The sequence below is a fragment of the Micromesistius poutassou genome (assembly GCF_964030765.1).
Source record: "Micromesistius poutassou genome assembly, chromosome: 13".
NCBI classification, from domain to species: domain Eukaryota; kingdom Metazoa; phylum Chordata; class Actinopteri; order Gadiformes; family Gadidae; genus Micromesistius; species Micromesistius poutassou.
The window spans coordinates 14,147,220-14,167,927 of NC_140283.1; the positions used below are offsets into that span (position 1 = coordinate 14,147,220).

Consider the following 20,708-nt stretch of genomic DNA (forward strand, 5'->3'; position numbering starts at 1 on the left):
GTAACGTGGAAGTTGTAGCTACAAATGTGTCAGGATCTAGAGAATGTATCGTTCCCGTTGAACTGATTTCCAACCTGGACTTTCATTGAGGACTTATGTATCCGAAGCAACCATACACAGGTGAGGAGCCTATTCTACATGGCTTTTAACCAAAAGTGATAACGTCAATCAGCTGAACCCAAGTTGTAAATATTGACAATGTTGCCTTCGGAAGACTCTCATCGTTTGGGATTTTGAATGCTACCAGAGTCTGCATTCATTTAACATGCGCTTTACAAAGTTATTTTTTGCCGTTGATGTTACAAGGAGTCCTACAATGATTATTGTTAACATGAACGGTATATTGTGTCACTGTGTCAATTGCGAAGCTATTTTATAATAGTTTGCTTAATACACTTAAACCTATTTACTATATACTGAATGTATGGACCTATCGGCCTGATATGTCAAGTTAGTAGGGAAGCAATGTGGGATATGTGAAAAACAACTCTTGTTTCATTATGCATAACATCTGACGTCTAAACACTTGCTGTTTGGTGGAGATGGAAAGTCAGATCGATGATGTAGATCTTTACTATAAACTTTACTGGTGAGAGAATGGGGGTCTTTACTTGAGCATAAAGACGCCCATTTCCTCAGCACCCTCTCCGCTGAATGAGTGAATAACAGGATTAATATTAAAGAATGCTGAGGAAATGCCACGTGACATGCCAGTTTACCAGGTGTTGTTCGTTTCAGCATTTAAATTGCGAATTCCTAGAATATAATAGATCTTTCAAATGGGCCTTCTAAGGGTGCAAATCTGCCGCAAAACTTGGATTGGAAAGGAATTTAAAATACTCTATCAAACATGATAAGGACGGTATGCATAGCCCATTTATGGTCACTTGTGTGTGCATGCCCATGCTAAACACACAGGATATGTTATCATGCAATAATCGTGTACGTTCTTCATGCTGCAGGTATGGAGAAGCCACCATTGGCCCCTAAACCAAAGCTTCTCCATCCCAAAAGCCCAGGGATGACACCTTCTCACCCCAGAAGAAATGATTTTCCTCACCCTTCGCCTGGCCCCCAGAAGAGGGTCAAACCAGCACTGGCACCTAAACCCACCCTCCCTAAAGCAACTAGCACCAGGCAGTCAAGCCCGCTCTCTTTAACCAGCCAAACTACTGTGTCGGCCAACACCGGCACGCCAAGGAAGGTGGGTCTACTGAACTCCAATAATGGAGTGCAGCTGGAGAACAAAAAGCCAGACTGGGACTACATCATTCCCATCTGCCTGTGTAGCCAGGAAAACTGCCAGTGCATAGTAAACAACGGCATGGACAAGGGTAGATTGGCGGAAACCAAGGGCCAGAAACCTGTTGCTAGAGCTGGCTTGAGGCCTGATAACAACATGACTGATGCCATTAAGAACCAAATGATCAACGCCTCTCCTCAGCCGCCTGCCCCCAGCACCCGGCCCCCTCCCTACATTCGATCGCCCGCGGGGATCCCACCTAAAGAATCTCCCAAGAACCCCCCAAACAAAGATGGCTGCGGCTCAGCTGTGGCGACCACCAGGCGTCCTCTGCCCGAAAGAACTCAGAGTGACGAGGCCAACGGTAACTGCGTACTCCTGGCCGAGGTCGGGCAAGCGGCGCCGGCGGCGGAGCCGGCCCCTTGCCTCCGCGGGCCCCCTCTGCCCCAGCGACCCAAGCCCGGCAGCAACGGGGAGCCCCTCCCTGTCCCGCGGAAACCCAGGAAGGCCGCCCTCACTCGCCAGGAATGGGTGGAAGGGGAACAAGGGGCGAGGGCGGGGAATGGCGGGAGGGAAGCGCACGTCAGGGAGGTGACGGCGGGGCGAGCGGAGAGGAAGAGCGACCGCTCTCTCTCTGCCGGTGCACCTGCTCTGGGGCAGAACACGTCTGTCAACGGCACCCGGGAGCAACTCTGTCTGTCTGGGCAAGGAGGCTGCCCTCCGCCGGCCCCTCCGCCCAGGAAGAAGGCCTTTCTGTCCGCACCTGCTCCTTGCCCGGACCCACAGGACGTGGAGGAGGTGGAGCTCCACTGGGGCGACCCCGTCCTTGAAATGGAGTGCTCGGTGGACAACGACGACGAGGACGAGGAGGAGGAGAAGGAGGAGGAGGAGGAAGGCGAGGGGAACCTGGAGTCCGATCACACCGACCATACCCGTCTTGCGCCTCCCGAGAGCCACCCGGCAGTCGGCAGCCGACTGGATCCGATGCAAAGCCTGAAGGATCCTCCCAAGAAGCCCCAGAGACACAGCGCCCCCGTGGACCTCGCGCGGACGTGGGGCTCCTCGGAGATGGTGGAGGAAGGGAAGCCCTCGGTGGACCAGAGGAAACGGGACCTCTCACACTCGGACGACTCGCTGAACGGCAGGGCCGCGCGGCGGCTCCCGTTGCCCCCGGCAACGGAGAAACCGGGATGGCGCTTTCCCTCGCCCCCCGCCGTGGCTCTGCCGCCGCCCAAGGCCTCGCGCTCCGCCTCGGGCAAGCAGAGGGCCAAGTCCTTCACGGCGGTGGACCTGGCCCGCTCCGAGGGGCAGAAGAGGCACTCGTTCCGGAGGCTGCTGGACCTGAAGCTCAAGATGTTCCCCAGGCTGATCGCCATGGGGGCGCAGGGCCCCAGGGATCCGGCGGCCACCGGGTCGGAGCAGAGCGTTGACAGCGACCCGGAGACGAACCAGGAGCGACGGGGCCTCGGGACCAAGGCCTCCCCGCCGCACGCCTCTCTGGAGCAGAGCGTGGACGGAGACGAGGTCCAGCCGGACGCGGGAGGTGAGGGTGCGTACGAGAACATGCCCTACTACGAGGAGATACCGGACTACATCAACATCCAGATGGTGGGCGACGTGTCCCCTGGCGGGCCGCAGCCGTCCCCGGCCTGGCACCCTGCTGAGCAGGACGACGACAACATTTATGAGGAACAGGAACCATACATGCCCCTGCAGAGACGACAAGAGCTGCACAGCAGCAGTGAGAGGTACGTCTCTCTCTCTCTGTGATTCTCTCTCTCTCGTTGTCTCTATCTCTTTGTATCGCTGTCTCTTTCTCTCTCCCTGTCTCTATCTCTGTGTCTCTCTCCCTCTCTGTCTCTATCTCTCTCTGTGTATCTCTCTCTCTCTTTCTTTCTCTCTCTCTGTCTCTTTCTCTCTCATTGTCTCTTTCTCTCTCGCTGTCTCTATCTCTCTCTCTATCTCTGTGTATCTCTGTTTCTATCTCTGTGTCTCTATCTCTGTGTCTCCCTCCCTCTCTTCACCTGTTGGTGTGTGCGTGTGCATTCACGTGAAGCTGGAACTGTAAGAGTATGGCATCAACATTGTCAGGGTTAGGGGTACGATTCCACCATGCTGAAAACATTACATGCGCAAAACAGGTTTTTGCATGGAGGCAGTTAGAGATGAACTGAGAATGTCTGGTATGTTTTCAATGTCTGAGGGGGAAAAACACTGGTACAATGCCACCGTACCAGTGTGACCTGTAGGTGGCTGGCACACCTTTTTTATAATCATGTTGTTTGGATGGCATAAGCAATCATGGGGGATTAATCATTACTCACACACCTGTGAGTCCCTGGGGCTGCGTTTTGCTGTATGTAAGCAATGTAAGAGCGGTCTCCTGTATGCTGTCAGACATGATGCATGACAACGGTGCAGTTTCTTTTATCTGATTGAGATAATACCATTAGAAGACATTCTTGACCTACAGTAAAACGATATGCTCGATGAGCTAAAGAAACATAAACAAACTTTTCAACAATAACGATTAAACTTTTAACAGACGGACCAAAATCAGACCACAGATGGTTGGTGAGGGCTGTTCAGAAGCTTGTTTAAAAAATGTGTTTGCATAAATGCTGATAGCACGATAAGTTTGCATAATAGTACTGTTTGTGGCAACTTAATACCTTGTTCGCTCGTTCCTTCATGCAGAAATCTCCGAATGTTCACAACATTCACATGCACTAACCGACACACAGGGTAGCTCCCAGGGTAGCTCCCTAAGCTGTGTTAGCTGAACAAGACGCGGTGGCGCTGCGACGGCAGTACACAGAGCAGCTTAATGGGCCTGCTGTTGGGACCTGGCCCGAATCTCTTTTTGGCTCTTTTGTGTATTTTGGTGATTTTTTTTTTTTCTTCATCTCACTTTTTTTTTTATAGTGAGTCTGTTTGTCTTTCACTGTACACTTTTCTATAAGTTCTAGTCAAGGCGTGTCCATCCTTTGGCTTAACTACTGTGTAGACCTATGACTTTTGGAGTAGGTCCCATGTGCTTTGTGACAGTAACGATGATTGCATCCCCTCCCACAGCCGTTTCCTCTATGATCTTATGTCATCTCTCGTCTCTGAACAGGAAATGTAAAAAAAATTAGCCCTGACTTTTTCCTTTTTTGTTAAAAAAAACAAAAACCTAAACTATCACCTTTTCTGGGTGTAATAGTGGCCCTTCTTTTGTTCCTTTTGAAAAGTTAGCTGTTCAATCGCATACATTTAAAACGTTTAACATTTCAAAACAATAAAACAACGTTGTCTTGGTGTACGACTTAACCCCCAAGGACTGCGTGGCTTCCTAATCATTAACGTCACATCTGTCGTTAATGATAACGATATTATAAAGTCTGTGCTTCTGTATGATGACTTTCTTTTGGACCAGGAGCTCTTTTGAGCTGGAGGCGGCTCAGGAGGGAGACGGCTCCTCGGACGACGATGACATCATTATGGCTCAGAGCTCGGACGAAGAGGACGAGGGGAGCTCCTCCTCCGGTAAAGACGTCCCGACGCCGTCCACCGAGAAGGAGGTGAGAGAATCGATCACCGTTTAGTATTCAGTCCAACCCTTGTGGTCGATTGATCCCTCATACTGGGTCTCTCAAAGCTTGTCTTGGTCTGAGCTAGGCTATGCTCTCCTCACACCTTTGCTTGGTTTAACGAGTTAAAGCTGTTGTCTAGTTTGTGATTTAAGGAGATGCATTTTAATTCAGATACAAGTCATTAAGATGCAAGTATGGAGGTTAGACATTTACATTTACATTTAGGGCATTTAGCAGACGCTTTTATCCAAAGCGCCTTACAACGGTTAATACACACTGACGGCGCTCGTCAGGAGCAGTTAGGGTTAAGTGTCTTGCTCAGGGACACATCGACACTAGGAGGAGCTGGGGATCAAACTAGCAACCTTCCGGTTAAGTCAACCTGTTCTACCTCCTGAGATAACTGACCCTAGACACCTCACTCTGGAATGTTAAAAGGCTGCAGGCAATGGGTGTCAAATCTGCTCTCATTCGGTTGGGTTTTGATCTATGGACCATTACAATGTCCCATCCCCTAGGGTAGACATTTGAGTCCACCTCAACCCAGCCATGTTCAAAAAAGAATTGAAACTGGTCTTTCTGCCCATGTCAGAATGAATGCAGGCGGAAGAAGAGCAAGATCCATCACATCGCTATGGAGATCAAGAGTTCAGAGAATGTGTAAGAGCTCTGTGGTTGACATGACTTGCCTTATTTCCATGTATACGTATTTCCCTTCTTTAAACCATTTTTTTACCTTTTAACCTTGATTTAATCTTTTCACAGGTTTGTGGATGTCATTAAGCTTCTCCATATTGTAAGTATAATTTATTTCAAAGCCCCTTGTTTATATGATTTATATTCAAGAACAATGTCTTCACAAAAAGCCTGTGAAATCTATGAAATCTGTGAAATCATTTCTAGGAAATGAGAAGTGCATACATGCTGACTGACCAGAGTTCCAAAGAACTGTGTATCTTTATCTCACTTGGAGCTGGGCTTTGTGGGTGGAGGTCCTCCATATGTGTTTGGTTATGGTGCTACAGGGGACCTGGGCCCACGCCCTGGGGCCCGTGGACCCAGCTCCACTCCGTCTCCAACCAGCCCCACTCACATTCCTTGTGGTTCTCTCACCAGACTCTCTGGTTGTATAATCGGAACAGTAACATGAGTCCGGCCTAGTTTGTCTTCTAGTGGTGGTGTGAGAATCTGACCTTATCTCATCCAGAGCCCAACAAACAATCCGTGCTCAGTGTATTTGTGCATCTTTCAACCGTAACATTCTCATGATTTTGATTGTTTATCAAGCTCAACGACAATTTTTGTAATTTTAGTAAGTGTGGAAAAAAGGAGACCTTTTTTGTGTAAAATTCAAAACCAGCAACTTATTATAAATTGCCCGATCAAGAGAAAAGATAACGTTGATGTAAATGTCTACAAAAGATTAAAATAAATCGAATAGAATAGACATGAAGAGACATTGCTGCGAGTGATGAGTCTACTCCTGACAATACATGAGGATCTTTAACATGCTGAGTCATATGGGGAAGGACGACTCAACAGATGAGGATGATGGTCCCCAGAGTGTGTGTGAATGATGAGTTATTTTTAAGTTGGTTAGGACGAATTTAGACATAAAGTCATGGTACTCTCTCGGATGTTGTAGGTGTCGAACCAGCTGATGATGCAAATTCACAGCTACTTCAAAAGAACACAATCATCACAATCGTTTTCCATCAGCCCTCTGACATGCACGTCACATTGAAATAATCTTTCCGTTACATGTAAGCCCTTAACCTTCTAGAGATACGACCAAGTGACAAGGGTCAATTAATAATATATTTAATAGATATAGATATATCACTGGCCGACTGAAAAGAGCGGGGAGAAATCGGTGAGACTTTATATCTGCACGGTATTGATTTGTATACATCAATCCCACGTTTAGATTAGTTATTCTAAACTCAGATTTGGGAGACTACCATGCAACAAACAGCTCTGTAGTTGGAGGCAAGACGTTTAACACACCAGACATTTCCACTATGCTGGCCTCTGTAAGCAGTTTCTCAGATCTGCGTCCCTGTAAACCACAGAAAACCTCACCGTCATCAGAAAAGAGGCCTGGGGACCAGCAGCCCCCCTCTCCCTGTTGCTCCTCACATGTTTCTGGTTTCTAATATCCTTGAGATAATAGTCATTAATGGAAGTGCTGACGTGTCAGAACACCACGGTAGGCCATGGTTTATGCTGTTGATTCAAGCCATTTGAAAGTAATTTTGGTGCTCTATTCTTCTTGTTTAATTTGATTTTCATGTGTGTAACAGGCTCTCTGGTTGACTAGTCCAGTGAATTCACACATGGCTCTAATTTACAAAGCTCATTTATTTTGACTCTGTCAATCTGTCCTTTGGTCGTGTAGTCACAGATTCAAGTGTTGTCCTCTTTTCTGTTAGAAAGTTTTCTTGGATAAAGGTAAGCGTAACTCCTATGGAGGCTTCCCTGCTCACCTGAGCCGTGTGTGTGGTCTGTGTGTCTTGTTCTTCAAGGACTTCCGTGAGGCCGTCTCCAAGGCCTCTAACCAGGCAGGGAAGCCTGTGATCGAGGAGCGGTTCCTGAGTCAGATCCTGTACAACCTCCCCCAGCTCTACGAGCTGAACCAGGACCTTCTACGAGAGCTGGAGCAGAGGGTCCACAACTGGTACATCATAGAGATATGACATAAAACAACAGAAAAATTGTGCATTGTCCGTTGCCATGACGATAACTTGATTAATTTGGAAATGTCCGGTAATTCACGTTATTGGTTTTCAAGAAATTATTTATCGCTCAATGCAACCAACATGCTAAAGGATAATATATAACATGCTCATGTTAAAACAAATCAAATTGTTCACTTGTCTCTTCACAGGGATGAGAATTCCCAGCTGGCAGACATCTTTGTAAAGAAAGGGCCCTATCTGAAGATGTACAGCACGTACATCCGGGAGTTTGACAAGAATGTGGCTCTACTGGAAGAGCAGAGTAAGAGGAACCCTGCGTTTGGGGCTGTGGTGAGAGTGTTCGAGGTAGGCTTGGCCCAGCCCCTTTCCTTTCTTTACCGCTAACTCTGTGTTGTCTTGGTTTCCGCTGGGCTTGTGGGTTGCTAGGTAGCTAGCTACCTCTGGTGATTTGACGTTCAGTGTGTGTGTGTGTGTGTGTGTGTGTGTATGTTTTCCACTCTAGGCCAGTCCCCGCTGTGCAAACCTGGCCCTAAGGCATTACCTATTGAAACCCGTGCAGAGGATACCCCAGTATCAACTCCTGCTCACAGGTGCCTGCGACGGCCCATTTTGTTTTCCTAACACATGTTTCAGTAGTTCTGGTAGAAGAAGGTACAAATGACAGATTGTATAAGAGGTGGTTTAACTCGTTAAACCACAGAGATACAAAAATATCTTATTATAATAGGATTTAGAAGCCAAGGTTTTTGTGCTTTTTAATATATATTTTAGAAATGCATGACATTGCCATCTAGTGGTTAATGTTGCAAACTCAATCTTGTTCTTAAACTCATAATACTCATAATACAGAATTTAGTGCAGTCCAAAGATTTGGTGATCTAACAAGCTTAAGCCGAACCAAGATGAAAATGTCATGGATTCTAATGGATTGGAGCTGATAATATTGTGAACATTTGAAGAATTTTTCCTCCTTCAGGACTGTTTAATCACTGCTTATGTAAGCACCTGTAGACCGCGTGGTCAGGATTTTGGATTTCCGACTGCATTCCCGGAATTTCCCACACAATACAGTCCCATTGTAACCCCCTGTGTTGGTACTGTTATGCATGTTCCCTTGGTGCTATGACCCTTTTGACACTTGTCATTGTATGTTCCAGATTATCTTAAACACCTCCCCCCTTCCTCAGCAGATTACAAAGACACACAAGGTAAAGGGAGGCCGATTGCTCATGAATATACATTCTTAAGGTCCATATAGAGTTCAATAAGCTCGATAGCATTGGTCATGTGCGAAGCAAAACCTTCTTCATTGTATCCACACAGCCGCCCTCGTCATAGTGAAGGAAGTGGCTAACCATGCTAACGATATCATGAAGCAAGGGGTGAGCCATGATCAAATACACACCTTAACCACTTAACCCCACCAATCATTATAATATGTGTCTGTGCAGTGGTAGGGTCCGATTTGCTGATATGCACTTTATTTTTCCCACCAGGATAACTTCCAAAAGCTGATCCAAGTTCAGTGCATTCTGAACGGCCACCATGAGATTGTTCAGCCTGGCCGGGTGCATACTCTACTATTTATTAGTATTTAGCCATGAGGCTTAAAGTGATTGAGTGTGAATATTTTTTAGATAGAGGCCATTAATGAGAAGGTAGGTAAGGTTTTTTGACTTGACGTCAAAAACCATTCTCTATGGCCTAGTGGGTGCGTTTTTATGGGTTATACTTGTAACATTAACATCGTGATATTCTGTTGAACTCATATAGAACTTCTTCATTATCATGTTTTAGGTGTTTTTGAAAGAGGGCTTTTTGAAGAAGCTGTCCAGGAAGATTATGCAGCCCAGAATGTTCTTTCTGGTAAATGTTGTTCTTTTTTCTTTTTTAACTACCTCTATTTTAAGTTTCCTCATATTGCCTTTTCTTGTTTTTCCACTGAACTTTAAGTGAATGGAAAAGGTCTATTCTGAGCTCCTCTGCTTCTCTTCCGTAGTTTAATGACACATTGCTTTACACCACTCCGGTTCAGTCTGGCCAGTTCAAACTCAACAACATGTTGTCCTTAGCCGGTATGAAGGTGAGCCATTTGATATACCACACTATTCCTATGCATCCCGGTACATTCCCATATCTATCTTGGGCACAATGAAGAGGCTAATCACACGCCTGGTGATATTAATTGCAGGTTAGCAAACCGATGCACGAGGCCCACCAGAACGAGCTGAACATCGAGAGCGTGGAGCGTTCCTTTATCCTGTCAGCCAGGTACGAGCCAGGTGTCTCTACACCAGCGCACTTTCCCTGAAGGCGATACATGCTCAAAACACATGCTTTGTTGTCCTCATCACCTTTGTTGTCCACGTTCTGTTTTCCTACATAGTTCTGCCGCGGAACGAGACGATTGGCTGCAGACCATCTCCATGGCGATCAACGACCACACCAAGAAGAAAATAAGCTTCATCTCTAGCAAGGGCACAGAGGAGGCAAGATGCGCACGACTGCAAATACACTCAGTCCCACTTATGTTATTTCTGTTGTTAAAGTGGCAATTGCAAAGATTTCCATTTCCACACCTTTAGCGAGAAGTGGTATTTTTTTTACAATCAGTGGAAGCAACCACTTTGTTACATTCATAATACTGCAAATGCAAAGGCTTTCATCAGTGGGCCATAGGCTGACTCCCCATTGTGTTGCCTCATGTGGCGATAGATAGTGACTTAACAGACATTTATTTACTTGAAAATCTTCAAGATTGCCACTTTTAAGACCATCAACCACACCACTGTCCTGTGCCATGAACATGGGGGATAAAAACTTGTTTTCTCTCATTCAGACAGAGGAAAATGAGAGGTTCAGCGGTGCTTCTTTAGGGTCTAAAGCGCCCATATGGATCCCTGATCCACGGGCCACCATGTGCATGATCTGCACATGCGAGTTCACCCTGACGTGGAGGAGACACCATTGTCGCGCTTGTGGAAAGGTGAGAAGCTACGAAAAGGTTGAGAATCGGTCCAAAAATTTGTGCGAATTGGACTCATGCTTTGGTACATATTTTATAAAATGGTAAAAAAAAAAGAATTATATTAATATACTTAAGAATGACTTAAGATAAACATAACTTATACAAATCCCCTATACTGAATCACATAGTACATGGTGAACCATTCCCGGAATAAATTAATGCTTGGCCCCTCAAACGAGTGCGTCTGTTATAAAACGTTAATGAACACATTAATCTAATGCTCACCTAAGATGAATGATCTCATCAGGTGGTGTGCCAAGCGTGTTCTTCCAACAAGCACTGTCTCAAGTATCTGAAGAACCAGCTGGCCCGTGTTTGCAATCAGTGCTTCGTCGTTCTTCAGCAGCGGAGCAGTAAGTTGTACTCAACTCCATCATAAATCTCATCCATTTAATTACTGGTGTGATGAAACGGTTTACACTTCTGCCATTTACCATACATGTGGCCTTTAGATAGGAATTTCAGTAAGGCCATTTTTCTTTAAGATAGATTAAATTCCCAATACATGCGTCCTCATCATAACAATGTGTACATGGTAGTATAACTAGGAACTTCAGTTAAAATAAAGATATGTACAGGGCTGTTGTACATGCACAATACGTATAACTTCTCCAAACGACATGCATACATCCATGATGGCTGACCTTTTCCCATCACCAGGTGAGAAGGCTCTATCGCCCACTCCGTCTCCAGACAGCAAGTCTGCCTTTGCCTTCTCCAGAAAACACAAAAGGATACCAGCCGCCCTCAAAGAGGTGACCCCTACCATCATTCAATGGATCACCATGGACATATCGCATCCATGTATGTATGCGTATGTCTCAACTATATGTCATCCTTGGTTAAAAGGTCTCCGCCAACACAGACAACTCCTCCATGAGTGGTTATTTGCAAAGGTCAAAGGGCAACAAGAAGCAGGGCAGGAGGCTGTGGTTTGTCATCAAAGACAAAGTGCTCTACACGTATGCCGCAAGCGAGGTAAGCTCCCTTGGACCCAGATGCGCATCCTGTTCTTATTGACAAAGAATGGTGTCTGTGCATGCCATTGTTCTGATTGTGGAAAAAAAACACTGAAGAAAAGCTGTGATTCATTTAATAACAATGTTGTTTGGTACTAAAGAATGTGGCTGCCTTGGAGAGCCAACCCTTGCTGGGGTTCGAGTTGAAGGAAGACTCGACACAGAAGCTGCAATTCAAGCTCTACCACAAAAACACCATCTTCTACATTTTCAAGGCAGACGACGTCCCCGCAGCCCAGAGGTAGCTCAGATTGGAAATGTGTGTTGTTGTTGTTATGGATGTAAGGTGGACTGTTTATTTGAACTGTTTAATACAAAGTCCATTTTTCTTTTCTTCTTACAGATGGATTGACTCGTTCAAGGAGGCCATGGTGCTTGAATAGATTTTGGAAATAGTTTGAAACTATTCATATATATTTTAGCTACCTGTAGGCAATGGCACATGTACATTTAATATTTTTTTCAAATGCTTATTGATTTTTTTAATGTTTTAATCACAGCTGGCTGATATTGGTTGAAAATATTGGACTTTACACGCACCTGGATTAGACACTTCCTAATATTTACCCGGAACTGTTTGTGATACTGTTGATGTTTACAAGAATCTCTAGGAGACTATTTGTTTATGGATTAGGTTGTTAATTACAATTTAAGTATGTAATTAATCTGCATCTTCGATTATCTTGACATTACACTTCAGTACTATTTTACCTTTTGTAACTATTTAAATGTAATGTGATTTTTAAAATGAGATCTACTGGATTGTTATGACATATTTTTCTGGAATAAATATTATGTCTAATGCTGTGGCGCAAATATCCGTTTAATTAAGTTATCTAAGCAGAATAATACACACATTCATGATAATAAACAGAATGGGATATTGTCCATGGGCTAGCCACTTTGCGCATGCGCAAAGATTTATGATGGAAAAAAGGTCACGAACTCTGACCCTCCCAGCGACTGCAACAAACTGTTCAAATTATTAATTTACTGGAAGTATTACATGATTTACAAAACTTCCCGAGTAAGTACCTTGTAATTACTGAAGCAACGGATCTCGACACTGACGAACCCGCAGTGAGACACCAGTAGGATGTTGGGGAGTCTGCACGGAGGCAGCCATTAGCTAACCTAGCTAGCACACAGTAGTAGCTCGCCTAGCTCCTTAGCCTTTTCCGGGGACCTATCGTATGACCAAAGTTAAACTTCACGAAAAGGTAACGCAAACGTCAACTTGATACGAGTGTTAATGTCCATATGCACGGCGTTCGTATGCGTAAATCGTCATTGTGTCCAGAATAAGACCTGAGTTCTGACTATTTGGGGCTGCAAGGAAACCAAAGCTACCTAGCGTAGCCGAGTCGATGTTGTTGTGATGCTAACCGCTTAGCATCAAACCGCCTCAAACCCAAACTACTCAATCGGCTGGTCGTCTAATTTAACTCCAACACCAAAAATGGTGACATTGGCAGCCAAGCCGACATAATCGTTGGATTAAACTCTCAAAACGACCCGGCTCAGCAGAACCGGTCCGGTGTTCGCCCTCCGGTTCCGCCAGTAGACTGCAGCCCCGCGCGGGCCCTGAACCCTAGCACGCTTTAACCCTTCAATGTTGACCTTTCACCCACAGGAAAAGAAATGCCTTTATCTTCCGTATCGATTTTAAATACCCGGCCGTGCACGGCATGTGTATGTCGCGTTGAGAACCATACCGTTCCCACCGGTTTTCCTTTTTAGGAACTCACTCCCCTGCATTTTGTTTCAACCAAGCCCTCCATATTGCGCATACAAGCTAACACTGGCTAGAAGTAGCACAGGCCGCCGCACACATAACGTTATGAACACGCAAACTACTGTAACGCTAGATGTAAATAACACCGCTGCTCCGTATACAAAAAAATGTTGTGTTAATAAAACGCTCTGATTTGCGATTTTACTTGTGGATAGTATAACGACCATACGTCATTATGCACATGCACGTTGGCCCTGATCTTGTCTCATAATAATTGCAGTGTTTCGTAGCAAAGTTAACACACCTGCCTAAATCAGCACTCATGGTTTAATATGGGAAAACTATGTTAACTTCACAGATCCTAACGCTTCATGGGGCTTTAATGTGCAAGCAGTGCAAAGGAAGACATCAGAATGGATGGGCAGACCCAAAGGATTCAACTAGTTTCAGCAGACAGTGGAATGCCATTGGGACACCGAATCCAGGTGTGGTCATCTTTCCTTTGTATCGCTGGAGGGCAACATGGTTGAAAAATAAAGAATGGAACTACAAGTAATTGTGTACATTTCTTTAGGATGGGGGTTTATAGCAGATTTTAATTATGGTTTGATCAGAAGTGTAGTCTTTAATAACGTTTAGCCTTCTTAGCTTTCGAGAGGAACAATACAGTTTTTAATAGGATACAAACTTGGGTTTTACTGTGAATATAACACAGTTGTCATTTTCAGGACAATAACGCTGTTATGCATACTTCAAAGGCGATCTCAGTTTTGATAATGGCAGCTTCCTGCTCTGTCGTTGTGCTCGTGTAGATCGTGACTGATCAGCAGACTGGCCAGAAGATCCAGATCGTCACGGCACTGGAGCCGTCCTCCCCTGGGAAGCAGCAGTATATTCTAGCCAATGCAGACTACTCATCGGGTGGTAAGGTGATCCTGGCCAAGCAAGAGGGCTCCCCCAACAGGGTCATCTTCTCGGGTAACGAGGGCTCTGGGGTTAACCAGGTGCTGTTCGCCTCCTCCGATCATCTCTCGCAGCAAATCCAGGTACTGGATGTTTTCATTAAAAAAAAGCATATCATGGTAATAGTGCTGTCACAATTATGCTTTCCTCCGTCAATTATGATTACATTGAATTTCTACTACTCCTGTCTCCTGCATTAACTAGTATTTTGTGTGTGTGTGTGTTTATTTTATTGATAAGTTCTATGCATATTCTTATTTTACGTTTCTTTCATGACGTGAGGTCGGCTTAGCTCAGGAGGTAGAGCGGGTTGACTTGTAACCGCAAGGTTGCTAGTTAGATCCCGACTCCTCCTAGCTGAGTGTCAAGGTGTCCTTGAGCAAGACACCTAACACTAACTGCTCCCGACGAGCTGGCTTGACTCCGCCGTCGGTGTGTGTATGTGTGTATGTACTGTTGTAAGTCACTTTGGATGAAAGTATCTGTGCCGTGTGACCCATATTCCTTGTCAGGAGTGGAAAAAGTACACCTCATCACAAATGAGCATAAGAAAACAACATTGTACACAGATGCATAACCTCACCATCTAATTTAAATGTCATGTCTCAGTTTGTGACAGATGGTACCGACCAGTCTCTCATCAAGCCTGTTGTGGAGTACTGTGTGGTGTGTGGGGACAAGGCCTCAGGTGAGCAGCCAACGTTGTGTGTTTTACCTAATTTCCTTCACTGGCCTCTTTATACGTTCCTGCTGCTGACCAATGCAACGGTTCTGCTGCTCCTCCCCAGGGCGCCACTATGGAGCGGTGAGCTGTGAGGGCTGCAAGGGCTTCTTCAAGCGTAGCATCAGGAAGAACCTGGTGTACACGTGCAGGGGATCCGGAGAGTGTGTCATCAACAAGCACCACCGGAACCGCTGCCAGTACTGTCGACTGCAGCGCTGCATCAACCTGGGCATGAAGCAAGACTGTAAGTAACCCCCTCATCTCCAGCCGTCTGGCTGTGTTATTGGCAGAACATCTGTGGGTGAGACGGCACAGAGCCTGGCCGTGAAACCGGAAACGCACATGTTTCCTGTTTCTAGATAGGGATATTCTATCATTTCTCAGTACACAACAAACAGGGACATTACATCAAGACAGTAAAATAGAACAGCTGACAGCAGCACTACCAAAGTCTAAGTGAATATAATTCACATTTTGTCATGGGCTTCAACTGTGGCTCACAGTTGTTCCTGTGTACGGTAAGCAAAAGAGGGCACCCTTATCCCCGTGACAATGGGTCACACAGTGGGTGTAGTACATCATTAATGGTGAGGGAGACATTTGGACTTCTTTAAGCTTTGGTTGTGCCTTCACGGATGGTATTAAGTTGATGTGAGAACGCGAAAAGGCCTGTTGTGTCAACACTGGCTTCATGAATATTACAGAAGGTTGCCAAAACAGAGGATAAGCCTTGGGAAAATATGCCAAGAAAACATAATCGCTCTTAGTGTGATCTAAGTAAGTTTAAGTCTGTTCCTTCCGTCCTTCAGCGGTGCAGTGCGAGAGGAAGCCTGTAGAAGTGTCCACCAGAGAGAAGTCTTCCAACTGTGCAGCCTCCACAGAGAAGATCTACATCCGCAAGAACCTGTGCAGTCCCCTGGCTGCCACGCCCACCTTTGTGACGGATAAGGAAACCGCCAGGTACACATCGTTCAAGTCAGTCCCACACTCAGTTTCACTTAAGGACAAGTAGTGTCTAGATAATATCTGATGTCACACATGTTTCACCTGTAGTACAATAGAAGTCTTTCGGCCCGATTTAAACAAGTGATTGCGCCAGCCGTCACCTAACACGGATGACGGCTGAATGAATCACAAGGAGAGATTGTGGAGTTTGACGCAAACACCATTTGGCATGATTCAGTGTGCTTCATGACATTAATTGGGGACTGAAGTGCAAAGTTATTCGTACATTTTACTTTTGAGATATTTATCTAAATACATACATACTGGTTTTGTCCTTTTTGGCATGTTGTATGTTTTTTTTCGATTTAAATGGTGATGATTTAAAGATGATTCTGATGTGGCAACTCTGTTTGTAGGTCCACCAACCTGCTGGAGTCCAGTATGTTGCTCAACATCCAGCAGCCTTTCCCCAAGCTGGAAAACACCATGATGGTCCCAGTATCACCAGACACGGTACCTCTAACGCAATTACACAGGGATTCTTCCCCGAACCGCTAATGTACTTGGAAGATAGATAGACCTGGCCCCCTGCGTTATCATACAATTGCTGTGCTTATGTTGGATCTAATTTAACATATTTTTGAAGTGCTTGTCGGGAAATGGTTACCATACGACTCCCAAAATGCCAGAACCCATAAATCTTTTGGGTTTCCTGTTACTTCCTGGCAGATTTTAATGTTTTCTTAATTTATTTTTACTGTCATCTTGATAACACGTGTACGGTTGACAATGTTACTGATTTAATCCAAATTATGTATGCTTTAATTAAAAATTCCATCCCTCCCACCCGCTGCATAACAGTGGCAGATTAGGAATGTTGTTTTTCTTTATCAGTCTGATGCTTGATGAAAACCACTGGGCAATTCACAACCGGCGCCCTCCCTCAGTCCTCCCTGATGGTAAAACCCCATCTCTCGGAGGAGTGCTTGACACTAAAACGGTTCTCCATTCCCCAGGATGACCCATGTCAGGGCGACCTGAGCACGTTGGCCAACGTGGTGACGTCCCTCGCCCACCTCAACAAGACCCACGAGGGTCACGACGGCAGCAACGACCTCATGGGCGTGGACACCCTGAGCAACGGAGACAGCTCTATGACCGACATGCAGGGAGACGAGCAGACTGCCAGCGAAATCACTCGGTAAGGCGGAGAGCCTGGGGCGGCCGATTAGAAACAAGTGGGAGGATTCAGAGATTGAAACAAAATAAAACGGTGCTACATATGCGCAACCAATGGAAAGATACTGTGGGTCTTTATTTACTCCCCCGGCACAAAACCCTTAATAGAGTTTCCTCTGCTGGGTAATGTGGGTTCTGCTTAGTCTCATTTGTGTCTCATTAGATTGGCTTACAGTGAGGCCAAAATGGTCAGTCAAAAGAAAACTGCGAGCACTCTGCTTTCTCCACCATTTGGTTTCTCATCCTTTTTATTGCCACATATTACTATTTCCATATAATTAAGTAGTCATCCAAAACATCTTATACTGATTATACAGCTTAGGCCTACAAGTCAAACAACCTAACCACTCTATCTTGTTTACTTCCTGCATGTTTGTATTGACATCCGTAATATTCAGGTCACACACACACACACAAACACACACGGCATTGGTTTTTAAATATGTAGGTCACTGTGTCCTTCGGTGTAGTATTTAAACTTCCGAATATTCCCTCTGCATTTCATTTTCCCGGGTCATCAGATCCGTGTACACGTACTGACCGTCTTGTCCCGTGTTCCCACCAGAGCGTTCGACACCCTGGCCAAAGCCCTCACCCCGTCCGACGGCTCCGCCAGTCAGTCCCTGGAGGCCACCATGCAGCTCATGTCCGGGGACCAGTCCGGTCCGGTGGTGGAGCTGGAAGGACCCCTCCTGTCCGATGGACACGTCCCCTTCAAGGTTAAAACACGGTCACGCAACGATCACACTCGGGTTTACATATTTTCCCATTCAAGACCAAATTATTCAAACATGATTCAAACCAGGCTACAGATTGATGCAAACAGATGCCTCTGAAATCTGATTATGGCTTTACAGGACTCGTGTATTGACCCTCTTGTGTATTTACACAATCGTATCATTTCAGCTCATGATGCCTTTGCCTGTGCCAGAGTACCTGAATGTGAACTACATCTGTGAGTCTGCCTCACGACTGTTGTTCCTCTCCATGCACTGGGCCCGCTCTATTCCTGCCTTCCAAGCCTTAGCGTGAGTGTTCTCCTCAGCCCTCTGGTTGGTTTAATTCTCTACACATAAGACCGCTATTGGCGGTCAATAATGTACAAAACAATGTATTGCTGTACTGTAATCCATCATCTGTCCCCTTTGCCTCTTTGAATCTTCCAGTGGTCACGATAATGATATTAACTTGATGAAAGCTTGCTGGAACGAACTGTTTGCCCTGGGACTGGCACAGTGCTCCAACACTATGAATGTTGGCACCATCCTCGGAGCGATCATCAACCATCTACAGGCCAGCTTGCAGGAAGGTAAGCAGGCCCAGCTACATCACCATACATCGCCTTTCTTCCTCTGTATCCAATTGTGTCAAAAACCAAAGGCCCTGCCATGCCACACGCTTACCCCCCGTTGTGTGTGTTGACTCCTGCAGAGAAACTGTCCCCAGAAAGGGTAAAGTTGGTGATGGAGCACATCTGGAGGATGCAGGAGTTCTGCAACGGCATGTCTAAGCTTTCTCCAGATGCCTACGAGTATGCCTACCTCAAAGCCATTGTCCTCTTCAGTCCTGGTGAGTACTGTGTGTCTGGGTCTGGGTCTGTGTCTCTGTCTCTCTCTGTGTCCTGTGACTGACTAAATCATCTCGTTCGCTCTGCTGCACCAGATCACCCAGGCATCGACAACATCCTGCAGATTGAACGCTTCCAGGAGAAGGCCTACATGGAGCTGCAGGACTATGTTACTAGGTGCTACCCAGAAGACACCTACCGGTTAGTAGGCTTCCACTACCTGCACCCATACACCCAAACCTGGGTGTTTGGCTCCCACTGGGGTTCTTGGTCGGTACCCAAATGGCTGCAGTCTGTATTACCGCGATGTATCCGAAAGGATCCCTTACTGCAAGTCCATGGGGTAAAACCATGCGCTAACTAATGAGTACAGTGCCCAGACACACTAATGAGGCGTGGTGCCGTTCGTTCCCAGGTTATCCAAGCTGTTGATGCGGCTGCCGGCCCTGAGGCTGATGAGCGCCGCCGTCACGGAGGAGCTGTTCTTCGCCGGCCTCATCGGCAACGTGCAGATCGACAGCATCATCCCCTACATCCTCAAGATGGAGTCCACGGACTACAACAGCCAGAATGCATCTGGGGTCTGATGCAGTGCCACCAGTGTAACCGGTTCTCGGCGGACGGGCCGGTACCCCCCCCCCCCCCCCCCCCCCCCTTCCCTCCCCCCTCCCTCCCTCCAATGCTTTGTCGAAACCCCCCCCCCCCCCCCCCTCCCAGCGGCACACGGCGCTCCTGCGTCTTCTGGAACTCTGTGACTTTAGCGTAGCTGGTCACTCCTTCACTGTGGGGGGCCGTGAGGGTGGAGAACACACACACACACACACACACACACACACACACACACACACACACACACACACACACACACACACACACACACACACACACACACACACACACACACACACACACACACGACTGTGACTGTGACGAGCCTCTCATTAGCCCTTCATTCAGCGATGAACTCTACTCTGAGTAGAGTGATTATTTTCTTTTTATAATATTATTATTGTATATAGTATTTTTATGCTTCACATGCTCTCTGTATTCATTTTGTGCTGAACTTGTTGGTATTTTGATCGAAGGAGAGTCTATGCTTTTTATTGATTTTCCAATATTGTTGCGCTTTTCCCCACTTTTTTTTCAGTAAAATCATTGGCATAATGTGAACCGATTTTGCAGGAGCTATTGTTATTGTAAAAGGTTAAAACCTTTATCTTGTTTGCGCACCAATCCAAAGGATATAGGGTCTGCAGCATAATAAGTGAAAGAATTAGACATTACATGGATCTGCAGTAATTATGTATACTATATGTACATAGAACAAACTGAAGAGATATGACGGGCAATAGTTGCTTGTACCTGGTTTCCATCATGTGGACAAATTAATGTTACTAAACATCAAGTCATTTGAAAATTAAAAAAATACCATACAATGTGTACCGTTGTTTTGAATTACTTTGCATGAATAATTACATGAGTATCAAAATCTGTTATGCTTTACTATTTATATTATATATTTGTTGCCGTCTAGAATATAGAAGACAGACAAAGGCAACTTTTATTGGCCAAGTATGCTCACACATACATGGAATTTGGTCTTGCATTATCCCATCCGTGAATTAGTGAAACGCACACAGTTTACAGTGAGGTGAAGCACACACTAACACGTAGCAGTGAGCCGCTACAGTTACAGCGCTCGGGGAGCAGTGAGGGGTTAGGTGCCTTGCTCAAGGGCACTTAAGCCGTGGATTTGGGCATGGGAGAGCAGTGCTCAACCACTTCCCTCACCCACATTTCCTACTGGATCGGGGATCGAACCGGCAACCCTACGGTTTAAAGCAGGCCGAAGCCCTAACCAGTAGGCCACAGCTGCCCATATAGCACGGAATGTCAAACACCGCTTACTACATTTGTAAAGTGAGTGTGTACGAGCCAGTGTCTAAGGCACTGGGAAAGATATTCTCTATG

At 45.9% G+C, this 20,708-nt stretch overlaps 2 protein-coding genes across 4 annotated transcripts; both read left to right on the forward strand.

Annotated features, from left to right (window-relative positions):
- On the forward strand, positions 1 to 12,149 carry LOC311357455 (FYVE, RhoGEF and PH domain-containing protein 6-like). Its single transcript, XM_084477413.1, has 20 exons — positions 1 to 120; positions 963 to 2,991; positions 4,662 to 4,806; positions 5,411 to 5,478; positions 5,584 to 5,614; positions 7,344 to 7,495; positions 7,706 to 7,862; positions 8,020 to 8,107; positions 8,675 to 8,725; positions 8,841 to 8,899; positions 9,014 to 9,085; positions 9,315 to 9,383; positions 9,517 to 9,600; positions 9,709 to 9,788; positions 9,904 to 10,006; positions 10,357 to 10,503; positions 10,793 to 10,898; positions 11,206 to 11,523; positions 11,666 to 11,805; positions 11,908 to 12,149. Exons 1-20 carry the CDS (start codon positions 96 to 98, stop codon positions 11,914 to 11,916), a joined length of 3,933 nt encoding a protein of 1,310 aa, XP_084333539.1. The 5' UTR covers positions 1 to 95; the 3' UTR covers positions 11,917 to 12,149.
- A 345-nt stretch (positions 12,150 to 12,494) lies between these two features.
- On the forward strand, positions 12,495 to 19,386 carry nr2c1 (nuclear receptor subfamily 2, group C, member 1). 3 transcript variants are annotated; one of them, XM_084477416.1, is made up of 14 exons: positions 12,495 to 12,591; positions 13,658 to 13,784; positions 14,112 to 14,345; positions 14,872 to 14,950; positions 15,051 to 15,230; positions 15,796 to 15,961; positions 16,348 to 16,444; positions 16,948 to 17,132; positions 17,736 to 17,889; positions 18,077 to 18,198; positions 18,337 to 18,479; positions 18,602 to 18,739; positions 18,833 to 18,938; positions 19,153 to 19,386. In XM_084477416.1, the coding sequence occupies exons 2-14, from the start codon at positions 13,713 to 13,715 to the stop codon at positions 19,322 to 19,324; spliced, it is 1,848 nt and encodes a 615-aa protein (XP_084333542.1). In that variant the 5' UTR covers positions 12,495 to 12,591; positions 13,658 to 13,712; the 3' UTR covers positions 19,325 to 19,386. The 3 variants fall into 3 exon arrangements, with proteins under 3 accessions (XP_084333542.1, XP_084333541.1, XP_084333543.1); XM_084477415.1 differs by having other exon boundaries at positions 12,503 to 12,784; XM_084477417.1 differs by having other exon boundaries at positions 12,503 to 12,784; positions 15,796 to 15,946.
- The last annotated feature ends 1,322 nt before the right edge of the window (positions 19,387 to 20,708 follow it).

What these genes read in the sequence shown, in the direction of transcription:
- nr2c1 (XM_084477416.1), top strand. Translation starts at nt 13,713, where the DNA reads ATGGATGGGCAGACCCAAAGGATTCAACTAGTTTCAGCAGACAGTGGA. An exon ending in GTGTGGGGACAAGGCCTCAG is followed by an intron (nt 14,951 to 15,050) that starts GTGAGCAGCCAA and finishes GCTCCTCCCCAG; the next exon opens with GGCGCCACTATGGAGCGGTG. An exon ending in GCCAGGTACACATCGTTCAA is followed by an intron (nt 15,962 to 16,347) that starts GTCAGTCCCACA and finishes CTCTGTTTGTAG; the next exon opens with GTCCACCAACCTGCTGGAGT.
- LOC311357455 (XM_084477413.1), top strand. Translation starts at nt 96, where the DNA reads ATGTATCCGAAGCAACCATACACAG. An exon ending in CTGCACAGCAGCAGTGAGAG is followed by an intron (nt 2,992 to 4,661) that starts GTACGTCTCTCT and finishes CTTTTGGACCAG; the next exon opens with GAGCTCTTTTGAGCTGGAGG. An exon ending in CTGTGGTGAGAGTGTTCGAG is followed by an intron (nt 7,863 to 8,019) that starts GTAGGCTTGGCC and finishes TTTCCACTCTAG; the next exon opens with GCCAGTCCCCGCTGTGCAAA.